This window comes from Protopterus annectens, chromosome 2.part1 (genome assembly GCF_019279795.1).
Source record: "Protopterus annectens isolate FY-2018-M chromosome 2.part1, PAN1.0, whole genome shotgun sequence".
Lineage (NCBI taxonomy): Eukaryota > Metazoa > Chordata > Ceratodontiformes > Protopteridae > Protopterus > Protopterus annectens.
Genome location: NC_056729.1, coordinates 1,669,145,408 through 1,669,164,779, shown reverse-complemented (window position 1 = coordinate 1,669,164,779; position 19,372 = coordinate 1,669,145,408). Strand labels below are relative to the sequence as shown.

The 19,372-nt window shown below is 42.4% G+C and overlaps 1 protein-coding gene across 1 annotated transcript in view; it reads right to left on the bottom strand.

Moving 5' to 3' along the window:
• NOC2L (NOC2 like nucleolar associated transcriptional repressor) overlaps window positions 1-19,372 on the bottom strand; it is a 1,272,638-nt gene that overhangs the window by 334,945 nt on the left and 918,321 nt on the right. Inside the window, exon 15 of the mRNA XM_044063595.1 lies at window positions 17,550-17,693. Coding sequence (XP_043919530.1) covers window positions 17,550-17,693 — 144 coding nt within the window. The remainder of the gene's footprint in view (window positions 1-17,549; window positions 17,694-19,372) is intronic.

The window sequence follows — 19,372 nt, the reverse complement described above, 5'->3', positions numbered from 1 at the left end:
CGCATGGAGGAGTTAACTACAGAAGTCAAGGTCACAAGCTGTGAAGTCGCCTTGCTCGCAACTCCTTCAGCTGTAGGATCCTGTAGGGTATCTTACAACTCCTTTAGGAGATCCCTCTGAAAGCATGTAAAGTGTCACAAATAATTCAGTGACCTGAGAGTAAAGGCCGCTGAAACAAACATTCACCTCCCATACCTGTTCATCGTATGGGATTCTTTGTTCAGCGGCTGGACAGAAGTAGTAGTCTCCGCTAGTTCTTTTTTGGTGGCTGCTGCCACCACCGTAGCATCAACGGGCACACCCTTTTACAGAAAAGGCTTATCATCTGGAACAGTTATGAATTTATTGGGCCTCCTCAGAACTGGTTCCATTGACTCTGGAGAGCTCCACTCCTTCCAACTCACTAGGGTCAGCAGTGGTCAAAAGGCGGAGACACCCAAGAGGTGGAAGGTTGGGAACCAATTGCATCCAAGTACACAGACTCATACTCAGAAGGGGCAAGGGATTTCCAGCCACTCCTCTGTCTAAACATTTCCAGGATGTCTGAAAAGGAGACATCCTCAGAGGGGGAACCGAGGGGACCCTTCTGAGTCCTGCAAGTCTGTGTCTGAAGTGATGAACTCAGGGGAGTCCAAATGCTTCCTCTTGCATTTTTTCTTCTGAGAGGTGCTCTGGGGAGGTTTTGGAAGAGGTGGGGTCACCCAATGGGGCGCCTTGGAGCATGGGTTCCCCTGCGCTTGGGGGAAGAGGGGGCTCTGAGGCAGACACCGGCACCGAAGGAGCAGGAGCCAATGGAGCCGAGGGTGGAGCGGTCTCAGAGGACAGCACACATCACCTCAAAGGCACCGTGTTCCAGGCCAGAAAGAGTGCTCACCTCCGAAGAGACTGGAGATCTCCTCCAAACTGAGGGCAATGGCTCCGAGACCAAGGTATGAGCCAAGCTCACCTGCTGCGAAGCACGGAGAGGGAGTGTGGGGTCGGACAAGGGTCTGATGCCACTTTCCTCCTTGGAGCTGACGAGAGAACATTTGCTCCCAGATCCCTCGATGGACTGAGTTAACGAGGAGATCAGAGCCGTAGTCGGAACAGAGAGACCAGTGGTAATCGGAAAGTACAGTTTTGTACCTACCATAAATGTAGATGTCCGAGAGGTATGCATCTGCAGTCCTAACAAATGGGTTGTCCTGGCCTCAGGCAGCCCTTCGGTCAGCCGGATTCCAAAGTCTGGGTCTGGCCTCAGCTGATGTCGCACTTCACCCGACGTCATAGCTGCAGTTCAGTGGGTATAAAGGCATCAGCCGACGCCATTTTCCTCAGTGTTTCTTGCCCCAGATGCCAGGAGCCCTCTAGGAAGGCCAAATTTGGATAAATGCAAATGTTTCCAAACAATAGAGAGCAAATAGAAATAAACAAGTATATACATATATACAAACAAATACACCATAATAGATTCCCCCAGCTAGCTACAAGATGGGCAAATACCCTAGGAGTACCACAGAGGGGAAGGAGGGTGGGTAATCCTGACTGCAGATGCATACCTCTCGGACATCTACATTTATGGTAGGTACAAAACTGTACTATGTCCTTCAAGGATGCATCTGCAGTCCTACCAAATGGGTAGAATACCATAGCTAAACTGGGGGAGGAGGTAATAATTAGATTATGGTGTAGTTAAGATCCCTTGCAAAACAGCAGTGGCAAAACCTGCTCGGGATCTGGAGTATAAGGGTAGATTATAATGCTTGTCAAATGTATGCACGGAGCTCCAAGTAGCAGCCTCTAAAATGTCTTTGGTAGCCACGCCTCGTAAAAAAGCTGTAGTAGTGGTCTGATGTTTTCTGGAGTTGTCTTTCCATGGTAAGAGTAACAAAATCTAATGCAATTTCCTATCCACTTTGAGATTGTCTGTTTTGAAATTGCTTTTCCTTCCATTCCTGTTGCATATGCTACCAGTAGCTGGTCAGTTTTTCTATTGCTCTTGGTTCTGTCCAGGTAGTAGCGCAATTGCCTATGTACATCCAAGGTATGTAATAATCTTTCTCCCCTGTTCTGTGGGTTGGGGAAGAATGTAGGTAGGTGGATAGCTTGGTTTAGAGATACCCTGGAGACCACCTTTGGCATAAAAGTAGGATTAGTTCTCATGGACACTCTATCTTGATGGAAGATAAGGAAGGGCTGTACTGCCATTAATGCCTGTAATTCAGAAACCCTTCTTGCTGAAGTGATTGCAAGCAGGAAAGCAGTTTTCCATGATAAGTACTGTAATTCTGCTGTTGCTGCTGGTTCAAAAGGAGGAGTGTCAACTTTTCCAGCACAAAGTTCAAGTCCCATGCGGCAATGGTGGCTTCCTTGGTGGCTTTACATTTTAATTCCTCTCAGAAACTGCCTGAGTAGAGGATGAGAGAAGACTGAGGGTCCATGTTGTATTCTGCTGAAATAGCTGATGCATGAATCTTAATGGAAGAATAGGACAGGCCATTGTGGAAAAGTTCTGCCAAGTATTCCAGGATGTTAGCTATGTTTACCAGTGACACATCTTCTCCTTTAGCTGCACTCCAAAAGAGATATCTTTTCCATTTTGCTGAATAAGTTTTCCTTGTTGAGGGTCTGCGAGCCTCCAAGATAATGTCTTTAACCCTTTGAGATAAATCTGGGTTATTTTGTCTTATGCAATGTTCCAGGCAGCTAGCTGCAACGTTTTCAAGTTTGGATGCAGGGTTTTGAAGTTGTTCTGTGTTAGCAGTAAGAGAACTAGGGGCAGAGGCCATATTTGTTCCCGAGACATACTCCTCAGTAATGGGTACCAATGTTGCCTTGGCCAGTCTGGAGCTATCAGGATGATCCTTGGGCGGTCTTCTTTGATCTTCAATAGCACCTTGTGCATCAAAGGAAGAGGTGGGAATGCATATGCTGTCAGGTTTTCCCAACTGAAAGATAGGGAGTCCACCTTCCAAGCCAGAGGGTGGTATGTCCTTGTGCAGAATTTTTTCAATTGGTGGTTGTGTGGGGATGCTAATAAGTCTATTTCTGGTAGTCCCCATTTCCTTGTAATGGATTTGAAGATGTCTGGATGCAGCATCCATTCGTGGGCATCCGTGGTAGTTCTGCTTAGGATGTCTGCTAGTATATTTTCTTTTCCTGGTACAAATATTGCCTGGAGCTGAATGTTGAAGCTCAGGGCCACATTCCAGAGGTCCATTGCCATCCGGCATAGAGGGTATGAATGTGTGCCTCCCTGTTTGTTGATGTACCACATAACTGTGGTGTTGTCCGTCCTTAGCAATTGACCCTGTTGAAGAAACGGTCTGAATGTCTGAATTGCCAGTTTTACTGCCAGCATCTCCTTTTGATTTATGTGTAGGTTCAGCTGGTCTTGAGTCCATAAGCCTTGTATGCACTTGTCCAGCATGTGTGCCCCCAACCAAGGTCTGAGGCGTCCGTGGTGATAGTCTGGCTTGGTTGAGGCCTGTGGAAGGGCAGTCCTTTGTTCAATTGACAGGCCTGAGCCCACCATTGGAATTCTTGCTTCAGGCATGGAATTATTGGAATTTGGGTTTCTAGGCTGTGCTTGTGCTGAGACCATAAATTCCTTAGGTACCATTGTAACTTTCTCATATGTAGTCTGGCATGTGGAATCAATATTATGCAGGATGCCATGAAACCCAGGGCTTGCAGGACTTTCCTTGCTGTTAGCTGGTTCTGCTTTGTTAATGCCATGAAATAGAGAGGAAGGTGCTTCTGCTTTTCTGCTGTGAGGGATGCCATTTGATTTGATGTGTCCAGTTCTGCACCCAAGAAAGTTATCCTCTGGGATGGTATCAGCCTTGACTTTTTTATACTGACTGTGTATCCCAGGGCTTGTAGCAGATGAATGACCTTTTTCAAATCTTTTGCTAATTTGTTTTTGTTGTCCGCTTGTAACAGGCAGTCATCCAGGTAAGGGTAAATTTGAATTTCCTGAAGCCTGCAATGAGCAATTACTGATGCCAGGCATTTTGTGAATACTCTGGGTGCAGTAGATAAGCCAAAGGGCAATGCTGAGAATTGATAATGCTCTGATCCTGCAAGAAATCTGAGGTATCTTCTGCAATTTGGTCGTATGGGGACGTGCAGGTATGCCTCCTTGAGATCTAGAGTTACCAGCCAAGACTCCTTGCCCAGCATGGGAAGAAGCTGCTGTAGGGTCAGCATCTTGAATTTTGGAACAATGAGATATGTGTTCAGAGCAGACAGGTCTAGAATAGGTCTCCATTGGTTTTCTTTTCTTGGCACCAGGAAAAGTCTGGAGTAAAATCCTTGCCCTTGTTCCATAGGCGGTACCTTTTCTATAGCTCTCATCCTTATTAAGTTGTCTATTTGTTCTAGAGCTTTTGTCTTTTGATTTGGAGGTAGGTTTGGCATTCCTCTCTTCCTTGGTAGAGTATGGAAGTGAAACCTGTAACCTTTGTCTATTGTCTGTAAAATCCATTTGTCTCCTGTGATGTAATGCCAGTTTACTGAAAATAAGGCTAGTTTTCCGCCTAAGGGTGCATCTAGTTGTTCCCTGGTAGGCGGTCTCAGAGCCAAGTCACTGTGATTGTCCTGTGGAAGTGGTAGTGGCTGGATCTGTGGCAGTACTTCGCTGGTTGTTAGGCTGCCACTGACTTCCCCTGTAGGCACCTCTGGATTGACCCCTGCCTCTTGGGCGCCTATTCCTGCCTCTCTGTGCTCTGGTGGTGTCTGGAAAGGACCAATTCTTGGAAGGCCAGTTCCTACTAAATCTTGGAGGCTGGACCTGTAAGAAATCCTTGACTGTCTGGACAGATTTTGCTTTCTCTTCCACCTTCTTCAGCACCTGCTGTGCAGGTGAGCCAAACAAATTATGCTTATCCATGGGAGCATCTAGGAGCTTTGATTTTACATGGTCTGGTAAGGACTGCTCTTTTAACCATGCATGCCTTCTGATCACTGTACCCGTCATAGCTGATCTAAAGGAAGCCTCCAGTGCATCATAGCCGCATTTTAAGGAATGATTACTGACCTGCTGTATGTTATGTACCATTTCCTGAAGATACTTTTTGTCTAATGGTTCAGGCGAGGACAGTTTTTTAGTTAACTGGTCTAACATAAATTCCTGATACTGAATCATATGGAATTGACAGTTTAAGGCCCTAGCCGAAAGAGTAGCAGAAGTATAAACTTTTTTACCCCATCTCTCTAAGGCCCTAGATTCCCTTTCAGAGGGGGGTTTTTGGCAGAGGTAGCTGCTACGGCCTTGGGTCCCTGTGAAATAGTTTCAGGATCTGCAAAAGGAGCCTTATACAAATGATAATGTGTGTCCGGAACCCTGTAGTACCTGTTGGGCTTAGCAGGGGCCGGAGGAAGTGAATCAGGGGCAGTACAAGCATCATTAAATGCATCATCCACATCAGTAAGTACTGGAGGAATGGCTAAAGGCCTATGCTGTGGCAAATGCAAAAAGGTCCTAAGCCTTTTCCTAGAGTCTGAAAAATCCTGGCCCTGCCATTGAAATTGTTCCCTCATAGCATGCAAGGTTTCCCCAAAAGAAAATTCCTCAGGCGGAGAGGCAGAAGGAATGGAGTTTTCTGCATCAGAGTCCTCATAAGGAGAATAAGGGCCTTCTGGAGGGTTTGTATTTTCTGAATCATCAGAAGAGTAATCTGAAGAAACTGGCTCAGGGGGCTCTGCTCTAGGCCTCTTCTCTGGAGGTGGGTGAGAGGCCCTGTCAGGGTGAGGTTGGGATCCCCTGATCAAAGAAATGAGATCCTCAGCTAGACTAAGCATTTGAGTACTAGAGCTAGTCCTGTGAGAGGGGGTCTTAATAGGCACAGTCTTGGTTGATTTTGCTGCTTTAGCCCTGGCAAAAGCCTTAATCGACATGGATGCAGGGGGCCTAGCAGCTCCACGTGCAGGAGTGGATATATCTAAAGGGATAGTATCAGATAATTCCTGTGGACCTGTAAGAGCAGGTGGAATTTCAGTAGCAGATTCAGCCATGCTGGTTGAGGCCTCGGTGGGAGGCAAGCTTTCGGCTGAAGGAAGAACCGAGGGCTCGGTTTCAGCTGAAACAGAGACACTCGCAGTTGACTTAACCGCGGTTTCGGCCGAAACCGCGGACCGAGAGTGTCGGTCCTTTTCCTTGCGCTTTTTAGCTAATTGTGAAGTCGGAGTTTCCGACGGCATGTTGTAAGCAAAAGCGGAGCCGAAAAACTCCTCAGCAAATTCCGACCGACGTCTAAGTGTCCGTCGGTTGAAATAAGCACAGGCTAGACAGGCTGCTACGTCGTGGTCTGGGCCTAAACAAGGTAGGCAGTAAGAGTGGAAATCTTTATGAGGTATTTGTTTCCCACAAGTTAAACAGTTATTCACTTTTTCTGACATCGGCTGAGGCAAGAAAGAGTCCCCAACGGGGTACTTAGCTTTTTAGAAGTCTACGGTAGTAGCAATCTCTGGTTCTGACCGACCGGCACTTGCGAACAGCTTCTGCTTCGGGCGCCACGCGGCAAGAAAGGGGAAAATGGCGTCGGCTGATGCCTTTATACCCGCTGAACTGCAGCTATGACGTCGGGTGAAGTGCGACATCAGCCGAGGCCAGACCCAGACTTTGGAATCCGGCCGACCGAAGGGCTGCCTGAGGCCAGGACAACCCATTTGTTAGGACTGCAGATGCATCCTTGAAGAACATCCAACGGTTCCACCACAACAACTTCCATGCACTCTGGCTCCAAACTCAAGGGAGTTGTAGGAGGAATCCATACAGTGTTGGCTGGACTGTCGGCACCACTTCCTTATGGGCTGGGCTTGATAATATTTTTGCTAATGCCAGTGTCTTCAGAAGCTTCTTCACCACCCTCTCCACTCATCATCCGAAAGACTCTTGGATGACCGAGAGGAATGGGTGGAAGACCGATGACTACCTGCCACAGATTGCAAAAGCGGAGACTGTGGAACAGACCACACCGGTTCCAGAGAGGGAGACCTGGTTCTCTTGTGAGTCCTGACTGGCTCAGAGTACTGATGGAGCCGCCGGAAAAAGAGCTTTGTTGGAACCAACACTCGGATCTGACAAAACTGAAGTTTTTTTCCTTTACTTTGGACGAGACTGAAATCGGAGCCGACGAAGAAGGCGGCACAGTGGACCTGTCCTGTTTTTTTACTGACCGAGTACCTTTAGACGAAGCATCGAAGAGGCCCTTCAATAAGCCACTCAAAATCACCTTATTTTTCCTCTCCTGCAGGACCCAAAACTAAAGGCATGACATATGGAACACTAGTCCTGCAGGTGGGACAGCCCCTAAACAATAAACACAACTGGTGTGCCCGTCCATAAGGGACATCTTTTGGCAGCACGAGTCACACTTTTTAAAACCCAAAGGTTTTGAATCTTTGGTGGGAACCTTAGACATACTATCAAATAACTACAACAGACTCCAAGAATAATGACAGTAACAATAAAACTGAGCTATCACTAATTGACTTTTTTTTTTTTTTGAAAAGAAAGGAGGAAGGGGAAGAACCTCTAAGTAAAACGGTGAACTCCCCCAACCGAGGAGAGCCTCTAATTTAAATGGCCACTCCTGTAAAGGTAGAGAAGAGAGAAAAGAAAGCCCTTTAACTAAAAGTCGGGGCTGGAAGGAGAAGAACCCTTAAGTTAAAGCGGGTACACAAGGAAGGTCTGAAGAAAAACGACGGGCACAACACAGAAAACAGCAGCGGACGAGTCGGAAAAAGGAGCTAATCTAAGCTGAAAAACACTCAATAATATCCAGAAACTAACACTATCTTTATCCAAAAGTTAGAATTTAGCCAAAAAGAAAAAAAAATACTTAGCCTGAGCCAGTATGAGCAATCTTGACTCTGCAAGCACAAACGAGATCTAGGTAACTACCGCTAGCCCCAAGTCAGTAAAAGCTCTCGAGCTATAGTATACGGCCGAGGATCGGCTCCAAACCCAAGCAGCAAGAACGAAGGAAAGATAGGGACAACATAACATCTTTTTGTTTACTCTCTTCCCATATATCTTTAGTTGCCACACCAGAATCATTTTAATCCATACTCCTGCATACTTCATTTTTATCATGTCCCCATAAATCTGGATATTGCTGAACCAATTCATATGTGGGTACATAATTTACCACTACTGCCTTTGTTTTAGCTTCCTTAATTTTGTATCCCAAAAAGGTTTGAAATGGTCTCAAAATGTTCCACAGCACTGTAATATCTCTTTCTGATTTTGTCAAGTACAAAATAATATCTGTAAACACAGCCAGCTTTTCTTGGGTCTATATCATATGAGTGAATCGCACAAATTGTGAATGCTCATAATATCGAATGTACGGGACCTCAAAGTGCTTTTTCTGAGATCGCAGTACAGTGAAGAATGGGATATATTTGCCCTTTCTTCACTGCAGTGTGATCTTGGAGTTAGAATATATATTTAGCGGGGGATGTGGGGGGCACAGCACCCCACAACAGGAAGTTCGAGGTCCAGTACTTTCGATATTATGAGCGTTTGCAATTTGTGAAATTCACTCATATGATATAGACCCGCTTTTCTTGACTACCATACCAATTATATCATCCTTGAATTGAGTCCCTTATTTTCTTTGCCAATGGTTTTAAATATAATGCAAATAAAGGTGAAATAGGACACACCTGCCTGGTTCCTCTGCTCAAGCAAAAATTGTCAGAGAAGACCCCACCTACTTTAATTTTCACCTCCGATCCTTCATATATCCTCCTAATCAACCTTATTTTTTCAGGAAATGCAAATACTTCCACTGCCCTGCTGAGAAAGTCCCAGCTTCCTTTGTCTAATGATTTCTTTGCATCAAGACCCACCAATAACAATGGTATTTTCTTACATTTGGCTTCCCTTTAGATCATCAATGTTTTCAAATGTTTGCCTCCCTTCCACAAAACCACACTGATCCATATCTAGCAATTTTGGCATTACTTTTGTCATTCTTTTAGCCATTATTGACATGAACACTTTTTTAGTAATGGTTTAGCATTGAGATGGGCCTGTATGCAGCTAGATCTATTCGATCATTACCCTCTTTAGGTATTACAGCTACGACTATTTTCTTCCAGGATGGTGGTACTTCTCCTCCTCTTAAAATACTGTTAAACAAAACCTTCCAGATCTTTATCAGATTTTTCCCTCCTAGCTTCCAAACTTCCACAGAAATACCATATATTCCTAGGGTCTTTCCTGTAGATTGGTTATAAATCACAATTTTTATCTCATTTCCTATCCTGTTAGTGATTGAGCTTCATCAACCTCTAAACTTAGAATATTTAATTCTTCCATAAACATTTCCATTTGTATCTTTTCTTGATTTCCATATTTGTCTGCTTTATGCAAACTTTCATAGAATTTCCGAAATATTTCTAATACTTCTAGAGGATCTCTTCCTTCCTTGTTAAAGGCTCCCTATGCTTGGCAACAGCCCTTTGTACTTTCTGTTGCCCGAGTCGTTGTGCTAAAAGTTTTTTGCTCTAGAGTTATTTTCAAAAAACAGCAATCTTTCTAAAGTCATGTATATTAGTGAGGTAATCCCTTATCTTCCGCTTAGCATTCTGCAGTTGATCCTCTTCTTGTTCTGTGAGATTCCCCCTATTCTGTAGTAATTTAATATCTGGAACAGCTAGTCAATACCCCCACAAGAGGTCATAATATCTTGGACTTGGTATAAACCAACATGAGTAACCACTGCAGCATCCCTATAGTATCATCCTCCCTGGTAAAATCTGACCACAACGCGGTCACTTTCAAAGTCACCATCTCTTCTAACCCACCTCTAGCTAGGATCAGACATAAAAACTTCTCCAAAGTTGAATACAGCCTCCTGAGGGATGGTATAAACAGCTTCACAGCCCCCCCCCCCTCTCTGTAGGAATTGGTGCCAATATCCAAAACTACACCAAAGCACTACATGAGCATTTACATAGATGCATGGAATCAGGAATACCCAACAGGACTAAATCATCCTTAGCAAGGAAGAGTAAACCTGTCTGGTGGGCATCTACAATAAATAAACTCTGTAACAAAAGGAAAAAATTGCTGTCCAAGACCAAGGAGGAGCAGGTGCCCAATTGGAAGCAATGTCTCCTTAGTCTGAATAAGCAAATAAAAGCACTAGCGAAATTCTCCAAAGCAAACTTCTGAGTCCAAATTGGTCACATCTACTAGAGACAATCATAAGGTCTTCTTCACATATGTCTGCAACCTCAAAGGAAGCACCCAGATCTGTTCAGAAGTGGTGGTCAAGAACACCACATATACAAATGCTGTAGATAGAGCAAACTTGCTGGCTGACAGCAGTGAAAACTTCACCACTCTGTCCCCCCATCAGTAAATCAGGACATCCCTAGTACCTGCCTCCTTCCCCTTATATCTATAGAACAGGTCATCACTGCTCTCTCAAAGGAAAACAATACAGCCTCCATAGGACCAGATAACATCCCAGGCTGCATCCCACATGAACTCAGGCAGGAACTTGCAGCACCATTAGGCACCCTATTCAACCAAAGCCTGAGTACTGGCTTCATCCCAACTGAGTGGAGGACAGCCACTGTCATCCCTTTACACAAAGGTGGAGCATCCACCAATCTGGGAAATTATAGATCCATCATCCTAACTAGCCTGATCTGCAAGGCCATGGAACGGATTATGGACCGCATTAGCAAGGGCACTGGCAACCTCCAAACACTCAATCCCACACAGTTTGGCTTTATTAAGGGGAGGGCATGTCTGCTAAATTTGCTTGACTTCTTTGAGACAGTTTCCAAAGCCATGGACGAGGGGAAGACCGTGCACACCACTTACCTTGAACTGGCCAAAGCCTTTGACACTATTACTCACTCACGCATAATAGATAAACTCTCAACTAGGCATCAATCCATATGTTACCAGATGGGTAGCAAACTGGCTCAATGACAGAACCCATGTAGTCAAAATAGGGGAAGCAACCTCAAGCAGTAGACCTGTAACAAGCAGCGTACCCTAGGGTTTGGTCTTGGGGCATCTGTTATTTGGGATATACTTTTCTGTGGTGCATGCCAAAACCAGTGGGCTATGGCTGACCAAGTTTGCAGATTACTGCAAGCTGGGTGCCGTCATCAATTCCCCTGGTGATGTGGACATCCTCCAAGATGGTCTCACTCAGACATATGACTGGTGCCAGAAACATGGCCTCAAGCTGAAAACTAAAAATTGCATCATCATCCCCTTTGGGGAGAGTGATGTCGCCACAAATCATCACATTAATAATAATGTACTAAGCATACAATCAGTTGTGAGGGATTTGGGCACCCAGGTTGATAGCAACCTGACTTTTGACCACCGTGTTGCTTCTGTTGTACGAAAAGCCTTCTACATGGCCCACCTCATAAGTAAGGGTATCTCATCCAGGGACAAGGATGTTATAACACCCCTGTATTTTTCCCTTATAAGGCCCATTATTGAGTATAACACCCCTTTCAGCATGTACCTCGCAAAGCACATGCAGCAGCTGGAGACCACAGAGGTTCCTCACTGGGAAGAATCCAGGGCCTCAAACATATACCATACACAGATAGGCTAAAAGCCCAATCCCCCTACTCAGTTTCATACAGACTCCTCAGTGGTGACCTCCGTCTAGCATACAAGGCGATCACGGACACCACTTTGATGGAACTGCTGCATATCTGGAAGACAAGCTCCAGTTGAGTAACCCGCAAGTGCAGCCTCAACCTGGTCTGTGACATCAACAAGACTTGTTGGTGGGACAGATTTGTGTCCCAGAGATTCCCCCATCTATGGAAAGGACTCCCTCTCCACATCAAGCAGAGTACCTCTTTACCCCTTTTTAAGCGCAACCTGGACAACTGGATGGGAAATAGAAAATATACTCCTGGGATTCCACCTGTGCCCCTGCTGGACAAGGGCACTGAGTGGTGATTTGTCTAAACATGGGCTAAACGCTTGGCTAGGCTTATAAGGGCCTCACGGCCAAAAGACTAGTAAACTCATATGAGCCTATGATCTGTAAGCCCCGCTAAATAATTTTTGTTACTTCTTAACCATAGCTCCCTTTCTATTATTTCCACCCTATTTTTAAACTACACCTTAATTTTATCCCACTTCCTAGCTATATTTTCAGAAGTCCTCTTGAATAGCTCCTGAATAATCTTCACACCCCATTCCCTAAATTCTTCTGTTTTCAACATACAGTTGGGGAAGCAACAATGTCTCATTTTTAGTTCATTACCATGTGTTTTTGTTTCAGTTTATTTCAGTTTTTATTGGCACATGATCTGAAATAGTTATTGGGTACGTATCACGACCTGCAAATAAATGCACATGTTCCTGTGAAATGAAATACTGTCTAGCCTAGCCCAGTTTTTACATCTTTGGGAAAATATGTACATTCACTCTGAACTCCTATTACTTAATTCACATCTTCCATGCCAAATCCATGCCCCCCCCCAGACATATCTTCACTGCAGCAAATGAAATTCCAGTCCCCACCTCTAAGTAATATTCCTTGCTGAAAACTGATTTCTCCCAGAATTTTCTTAAGCTCCATTATATCAGCTTTAGATGGAATGTAAATACATGTCAGTGTAATCCTCCTCCCTTACCACTAGCCCCTTAGCACTACAAAACTGCCATTATTATATTTTTTATCCTCTCCTATCACTACTAAAGCTCCTCTTGTAATTAATGCAAGTTGTCCTCTTTTACTTTGTCCCAGATATTCCACTAACTAGCCATTCTGAAAACCTTTCTTTACCAAATTCACGTGTTCAGTTTTTTCCAAGTTTTTCTCCTGCAACACAGCTATTTGCACTCTACATTTTTAATATAGTTCACTCTTCTTTCTTTTTTGTATTTATCTGTGATATCACTGACATTTAAAGACATTACAGAAAGCATCACTGCATTAAAAAGTTATTATTTCCACCTTTTATGTATAACATCCTCTTCTTAAATGTCTAGTTCTAGCTTTTGTGTTACATGCATACACTGTGTGGCAGGTTGAACTTTTATATAGCTGTTTGTGGTCATATTCATCTCAGCCTATGTCACATCTTACAAAACATTTTGTTTTATTGAAAGCCCTTAAAACAAAAACACAAACAAACCCCCAATATCCCCTAAAACCTATTAATTTAATACTAACACACCATGTACATGTTCAAATATTGAAGTTTTACCCTCCTAATGTCCCAAACTGACAGCTACACTCATAGACTTGAGTTAACCTAAAAGAAAGGTTATCCCATGCTAGGACGCATGGTGCAGTCTAGCCTGTGCTTCTACTAAGTGCTTTACTGGTTTTGTCTCATCTTTATAGCTCTCCCAGCTGGGAAAACCCCTGAATGCTTTCAGAAAACATTATCTCCTAGCCAATTTCTCTTTTCTTGTTTTTTTCCCCCTGGCCAATCACTCTCATAGGTTCATAGATTAGTACATGGCTACCTGCCATTGTGGGCCATTTGAGGCTTAGCCAATTACCCAATGTGAGAATCAAACCCTACACCTTGCATGTAAAGTAAACACATCAACCATTATGCCATCTATTTTTCAATTAACACATTAACTGAATAATCACTCTCCACCAGACTGTAAACAATTTCTCTTTATCAGATTGTCTGCATGGAGACATGAGCAGACAGTCAATTTTTCTTTTTCAGATAGTTTCCATGGAGACATGAGGGCTAGATACAGAACTGCTATTAAGCATAGATTCATTTTGCTAGAAAACAGCCTCATAATATTCAATATCATTTTCATTTACTTGCTTTCTCTTAAAACTTGCTACTAAAATAAATCTAAGGTCCATAATCTAGTCACTCCCCCACGCAAGAATGAGAAAAAGCACACTAAGTTTTATTTTGTTCTTCTCTTTTATCTAGGCTTTTTTTTACATTGTTGTGCTTGCGTCTTAAAACTGAACAAAAAGACAGAAGGGAGAAAGAAAGGGGAAAAAAGAACAGCAGCACTTATTTACAATCCTCATTACACTTAAAAAAATAACTGAGAAAACTTTACCTCATAGCATGCAAAGAAAACCATAAATCACAAAAACAGTACAAGAAAATGGTTTTCTTTACTTACACTTAACTTTCTCCCCTCTCTTCTCCTCCCCAAAGGATTTTTCCACACATTAATGACATGAGTCGAGCCCCCACAAGTCCAACAACTTCTGAAAAAGTCCAATATTACCACATTTTCTTGTTCTGTCATAATTCACAAATATAATTTTTGCACTGTAATCCCAGACTAAGTTACTGGTTTTGCTACAGTTCATTTCCATCTCCAACATACTCTCGATTCTTTTAGTCAGCTCTCCTGTTCCCTTTCTTCTCTCCAACATTTTCCATTGAAACAGTGGAAAAGGTTTCACATGTACAGTCTTTCTGTGTTCTTTATTACTAAAACAAAAAGCAAAATTTCCTTCTTTTCACAGCTCACTTTTTCTTGGACAAACTTCTGTATTTCCTCCTCAGCATGTACTTCATCAAAAAATAATTTTGCCCCTTCAGGGAAGAATACAGTGAAGACAGCTGAGTATAGCAGTTTGAATCTCACACCTGCATCTCAACATTCCCTGAATAGTGGAATTAATTTACTCCTCTTCTTCCTGGTGTACAATGAGTAATCATTCTCCACAAACACTCTGCTGTCTACCACTTTTAGTATTTTGTCCTTCTGCTGCAGTTTTGTCAGAATCAACTCCTTTTTCTGGTAGGATTGCATCTTTACTATTAAAGGTCTACGCTGCTTTCTAATAGCAAGGTTTGGAGCATACACACACAGTGCACCATTTCAACTAAACTCCTGCTGTGGAATACCAGTCCAGTTGCTTATTTGTGCTTTCATAAAATTAATACAGCCTGTTCCTTCCAGCTTCTCTGGTACAGCTGAAAATCTCAGGTTTTCCCTATGTGCTCTGTCCTCTAAATTCTATTATATTTTTTAAACATCTCTTGCTGGGCAGTCTCATATTCAGCCAGCTTTTTCTTCATTTCAACCTCTGATTTTTGCAGCTTTATCACCTCATCGGAATATCTGTTTAAAGCTTCTTCCATTGTTTTCACCCTTTTGTTATTTGTGTTGATATACTCCATCAGTATTTCACATTTATTTTAACTAGTGTGTGCAGTTGTCGATCTTCCTGTAGGTTACTGGAACTCATGTAAGGAAGTTGCACTGCTTTTTGCTGAGCAGCTTCAGAACTTTTCCCAGTCAGTGTTTCTTCATTTTTTGTAGCTGATTTTTTTATAGGTGTTCTGTACTTCTTTTTTTCTGGTATCCAGACAGTACACTTACTAGCCACTAGCCAGTAACTGAAATTTACCCATAAACACAAAAGTCTACTGGACTTCTCTGATGAGTTTCTGGTTTCACACTGGGAGAGCTAGAGTTAAGCTGTTACTCAAAGTGCAGCTATCTTGGAAGTCCTCACACACTGTTCTTGAGCTATGTTTTTTTTGGGGGGGCAAAGCATTTCCCACATGATCTTCTAATTATAATGAACTCTGTCACCTGAACCTTGGTGAAAGTTCCCCCACACATGATTAGACAAACTGCAGATGTCGTCCAAAAACAATCCTACTTGCATTCTGTACATAATTTTCACAAAGCATACAGTGCAACACAAAAAGCATCATTACCGGCCTACTCTATTATAATTCCTTCTATCATCTTCCACAGCAGTTATCCCTTATGCTTCAACATATCACCACTTAACACTACAGCAATTACCTCAAACTACCTCCATTTCCTCAATTTGTCCCTTCACTGTCATTCAAACTTTATAAAACTTTTTGTGAATATTCTTGCTACAGCTGTGTTGTGCTCTGTAATATACACTCTTCTCAGCCTATTCATCCATACCTCACATCTTAGAGGTTCTTCTACAAGGTTCAGTTTTAAGAGTAAATTTTAATTCACTTAATATCAGAAATAGAGCTTTATCTACTTTAACAGACAACTCTATAGTCAAACATAACTTGGATGAATGTGAATGGATGGGTATCTGCAAATTCACACCTGGATTAGCAACACTTCTTCATGGATAGAGACAAGTAAATGCCCCATCATTCCTTGTTCTCCCTATCTCTGGGTTATTTGTACAAAAAAATTTAAGGACTAAAATACTACCATGGGAATGTAAGGCTAACTTCCTAACATCTCTAAAATACTACAAGGCTCAATACATGATTTACAAAACTATACAATATTTAAAAATGTGTTACTGCACCTCCACAGGAAGCTACCAAGTGGGCCAGCTTCAGGGTTCTGTGAAGTAGGCTATCCATCCCCCTACAGGACTCCTCCTCCCTAGTGACCTCTCTCTCCAAGCTCCTCCGCGGGCTGCCCGCTGCTGTTAGTACTCTTCCACACATGGAAACTCCTAACTTGTGCACTCGGGTAATGGTAGAGCTTTATCTAGTGATCAACCTAGGTGTCATATGAACAGCAAGACAAAATCACCTTTCTCTGGCAAGATGGGCAAGCCAAAAATGGCCGCTCACACTCATCCTCCTCTGCCTGGCTCCTCCAATGCCTAAGCCTCTACATCAACTATGGTCATCTGGATCACAGCTAGAGCTTTAGCCCTGTATACCACACCACAGTGCTACTACAGTTTTTTTCAAGATCATCTCATTAGCACTGTAAAAGAAGGTTATGTTTAGAGTTTGTGCCTTCTAATAAAGTTCATGGCTGAAAAGCGTCTTCAGACTAATCTACTTAGCCAGGTAACAAATACATGAAAACATAAGAACATTTATTTCAGCTTGTAGTTTATGGTGACTGTGCTCTAACAAACGGCTTTTGCCATCATTATATTTTTCTTGTGTTATGAGATGTGTTATGAGATTTGAACATTTCTTGACCCTCACCTCATCTAGCACATTCACAAATAAAAAAAATCAAAAAGGCTTCTATTTCCATTTTTCTCCTCCTACATGGCAATTGAAATATGATCTAAGCCTAGCGACCCTACTGTGGGGGCAGCTTCCTTTGTGCACTAACCAGATTTCTTCCACTGACTGTTCTATCATTTCAGAGGTGATTCACTGTGAGTTTGAATCAAGTACTCCTCACATACTTTTGTACTTGTGTACACTGTATTTATGCATCCATACTCCTTATATGTATTTGAATACTGCATTTATTTATTCAAAGTTAATTAATGCTGTAATGTTTTGTCTGACAGTCCCTTGCCTAGGTTGTGGCTAAAAAGGGTCACTAGACCAGTTTGCCTAACAGTTAAAACAGGGTCTCCTCTAAGAAATGGGAACATTAATGAGGTCTAATGAGTAAGGTAACAATGAAAACATTAGACATTTTGTCACACAGTTGACTGGAGCATGTACAAAGTTCAGAAGTTTATACTTGTATATGTACATTAAACATCACAGTGAAACACTCATCTGCTTTACCATGTTCTCCCTCCTCAGACTTCCTTATTTACCTTTCCACTCTGCATGGTTAACCAACTCCTGACACCAGAGTGCCTTGTTGGAAAAAGAAAGTGTCCCAAACTTACCACAGCTTCTTTGTCAGCCACACCAAAGGTTGCCTTCTGCCTCTGGCTGGTGATGAATGCAGAATTCTCCTGGATCTTCTCCAGCAGCTGTTTGATCTGTCTGCAGTAATTTGCAACTTTACATTGTTTCAGGAAAGCCTTGAACTGTTAAAAAAAGAAAGAATATTTAAAGTCTGGAGTTCCCCCTCCCCAAAGATGGGGACCACAAAATATGTATCATTTGATGGCACTAAAGAAGGATCCAAGCAGCACACTGAGGCCCAAAACACTGTACAGAAAAATTCCGGATGTCACAAGACTTAAAAGATCAGGTTGACAGATCTAGCAAAAGCAAAGGAATGCCACCATCATATCCTCTCTAAAAATACTTTCTCCAAGGTCACACAACTCAGAATCACAGAGACAAGAAGAAGAAAAAAGTTATTTACTCCCCCCATAACGTTCCATCTGTGCTGTCCATTTTCATTCTTCCTCAGCAAATGGGGTTCAGATCTAATCCTCGGATCCAACTTGACCCCTTTTTAAAGATCCCACCATCCAAATCTCGAGCTCCTCCCTTACCCCATAATGCCCCTGGCTACAACAAACTGTCAGATTGAGTTTGCTGCTATAAAAAAAAAAATATATATATATATATATATATATATATATATATATATATATATATATATATATATATATATATATATATATATTAAATATAAAACAATGGTATGACAGGAAAGTGATAGCTGAAAGATGTTAGGTCTCTCCCAAAGTCAATGATGGGGAAGGAGGGAGAGAAGTTGAGGAAGAATGAAAATGGACAACATAGATGGAATATTATGGGGAGTACTTAACTTCTTGATCTGATGTTGTAATTTTCATTCGTTCCTCAATGAATGGTTCAGAATCCCCAGCTACAGTAATCTTGGATGGCCCCCGCTGAAGGATGTTCCGGAGCACCGTGGAATCAAAAGCAGCTCTATTTCCGGAAATAATGTACAATTTGTAACGTGCAATAAAAGTATGAGTATTAGACCAAGTGGCAGCTGCACATATATCATCAACAGAGGGTCTAACCCAAAAGGCTGCTGATGTAGGCAATGACCTGGTTGATTGTGTTTTTGGTTGTTTTGGTAAAGTAATACCTTTCAAGGAATAAACATAAGAAATACAATGCATTATCCATTTAGCCAATGTAGTTTTAGAAACTGCTCTTCCCAATTTTTACTAGTGAAAGAGACAAATAACTGATCAGTTTTTCTAAATTCCTTGGTCCTATAAAAGTAAAAATGAAGTTGCCTATGTACATCCAGAAGACGAAAGGTGTATTCACTTCTGTTTTCAAATTTGTGGAAGAAAACTGGCAAACTGATTCCTTGGCTGAAATTGGTTTCAGAAGCAACTTTTGGTAGGAAAGACAGATTTGTGTGTAAAGTAACCCTGCCCTTATGGAATATCAAATATGGCAGTTTGGAAGACGGTGCTTGGAGTTCAGATACTCGTCTTGCAAGAGTTATAGCTATCAGAAAAACAGTTTTCCAACTAAGAAACTTGAGATATACTTTAGCTGATGTTTCAAAGGAGAAAGTACTAAGGTTTGAAAAAACATACTGAGGTCCCAAGGTAGAGTAGGATTCTTTATTGGAGGTCTAAGTAAGAATATACCCTTAAGAAAGGCCTTACATAATTTGGATGATGCTAAAGGAGAAGCATTATCTCCGATGTGATGGTTCAAGATGGCTGCTAATTGATCCTTGATAGTGGAAAAACTTGCTCTGTCCTGAAAAAATGGGGCAAGGAAATCTAGAACAGCTGAAAGCAGAGTGGTAAAGGGATCT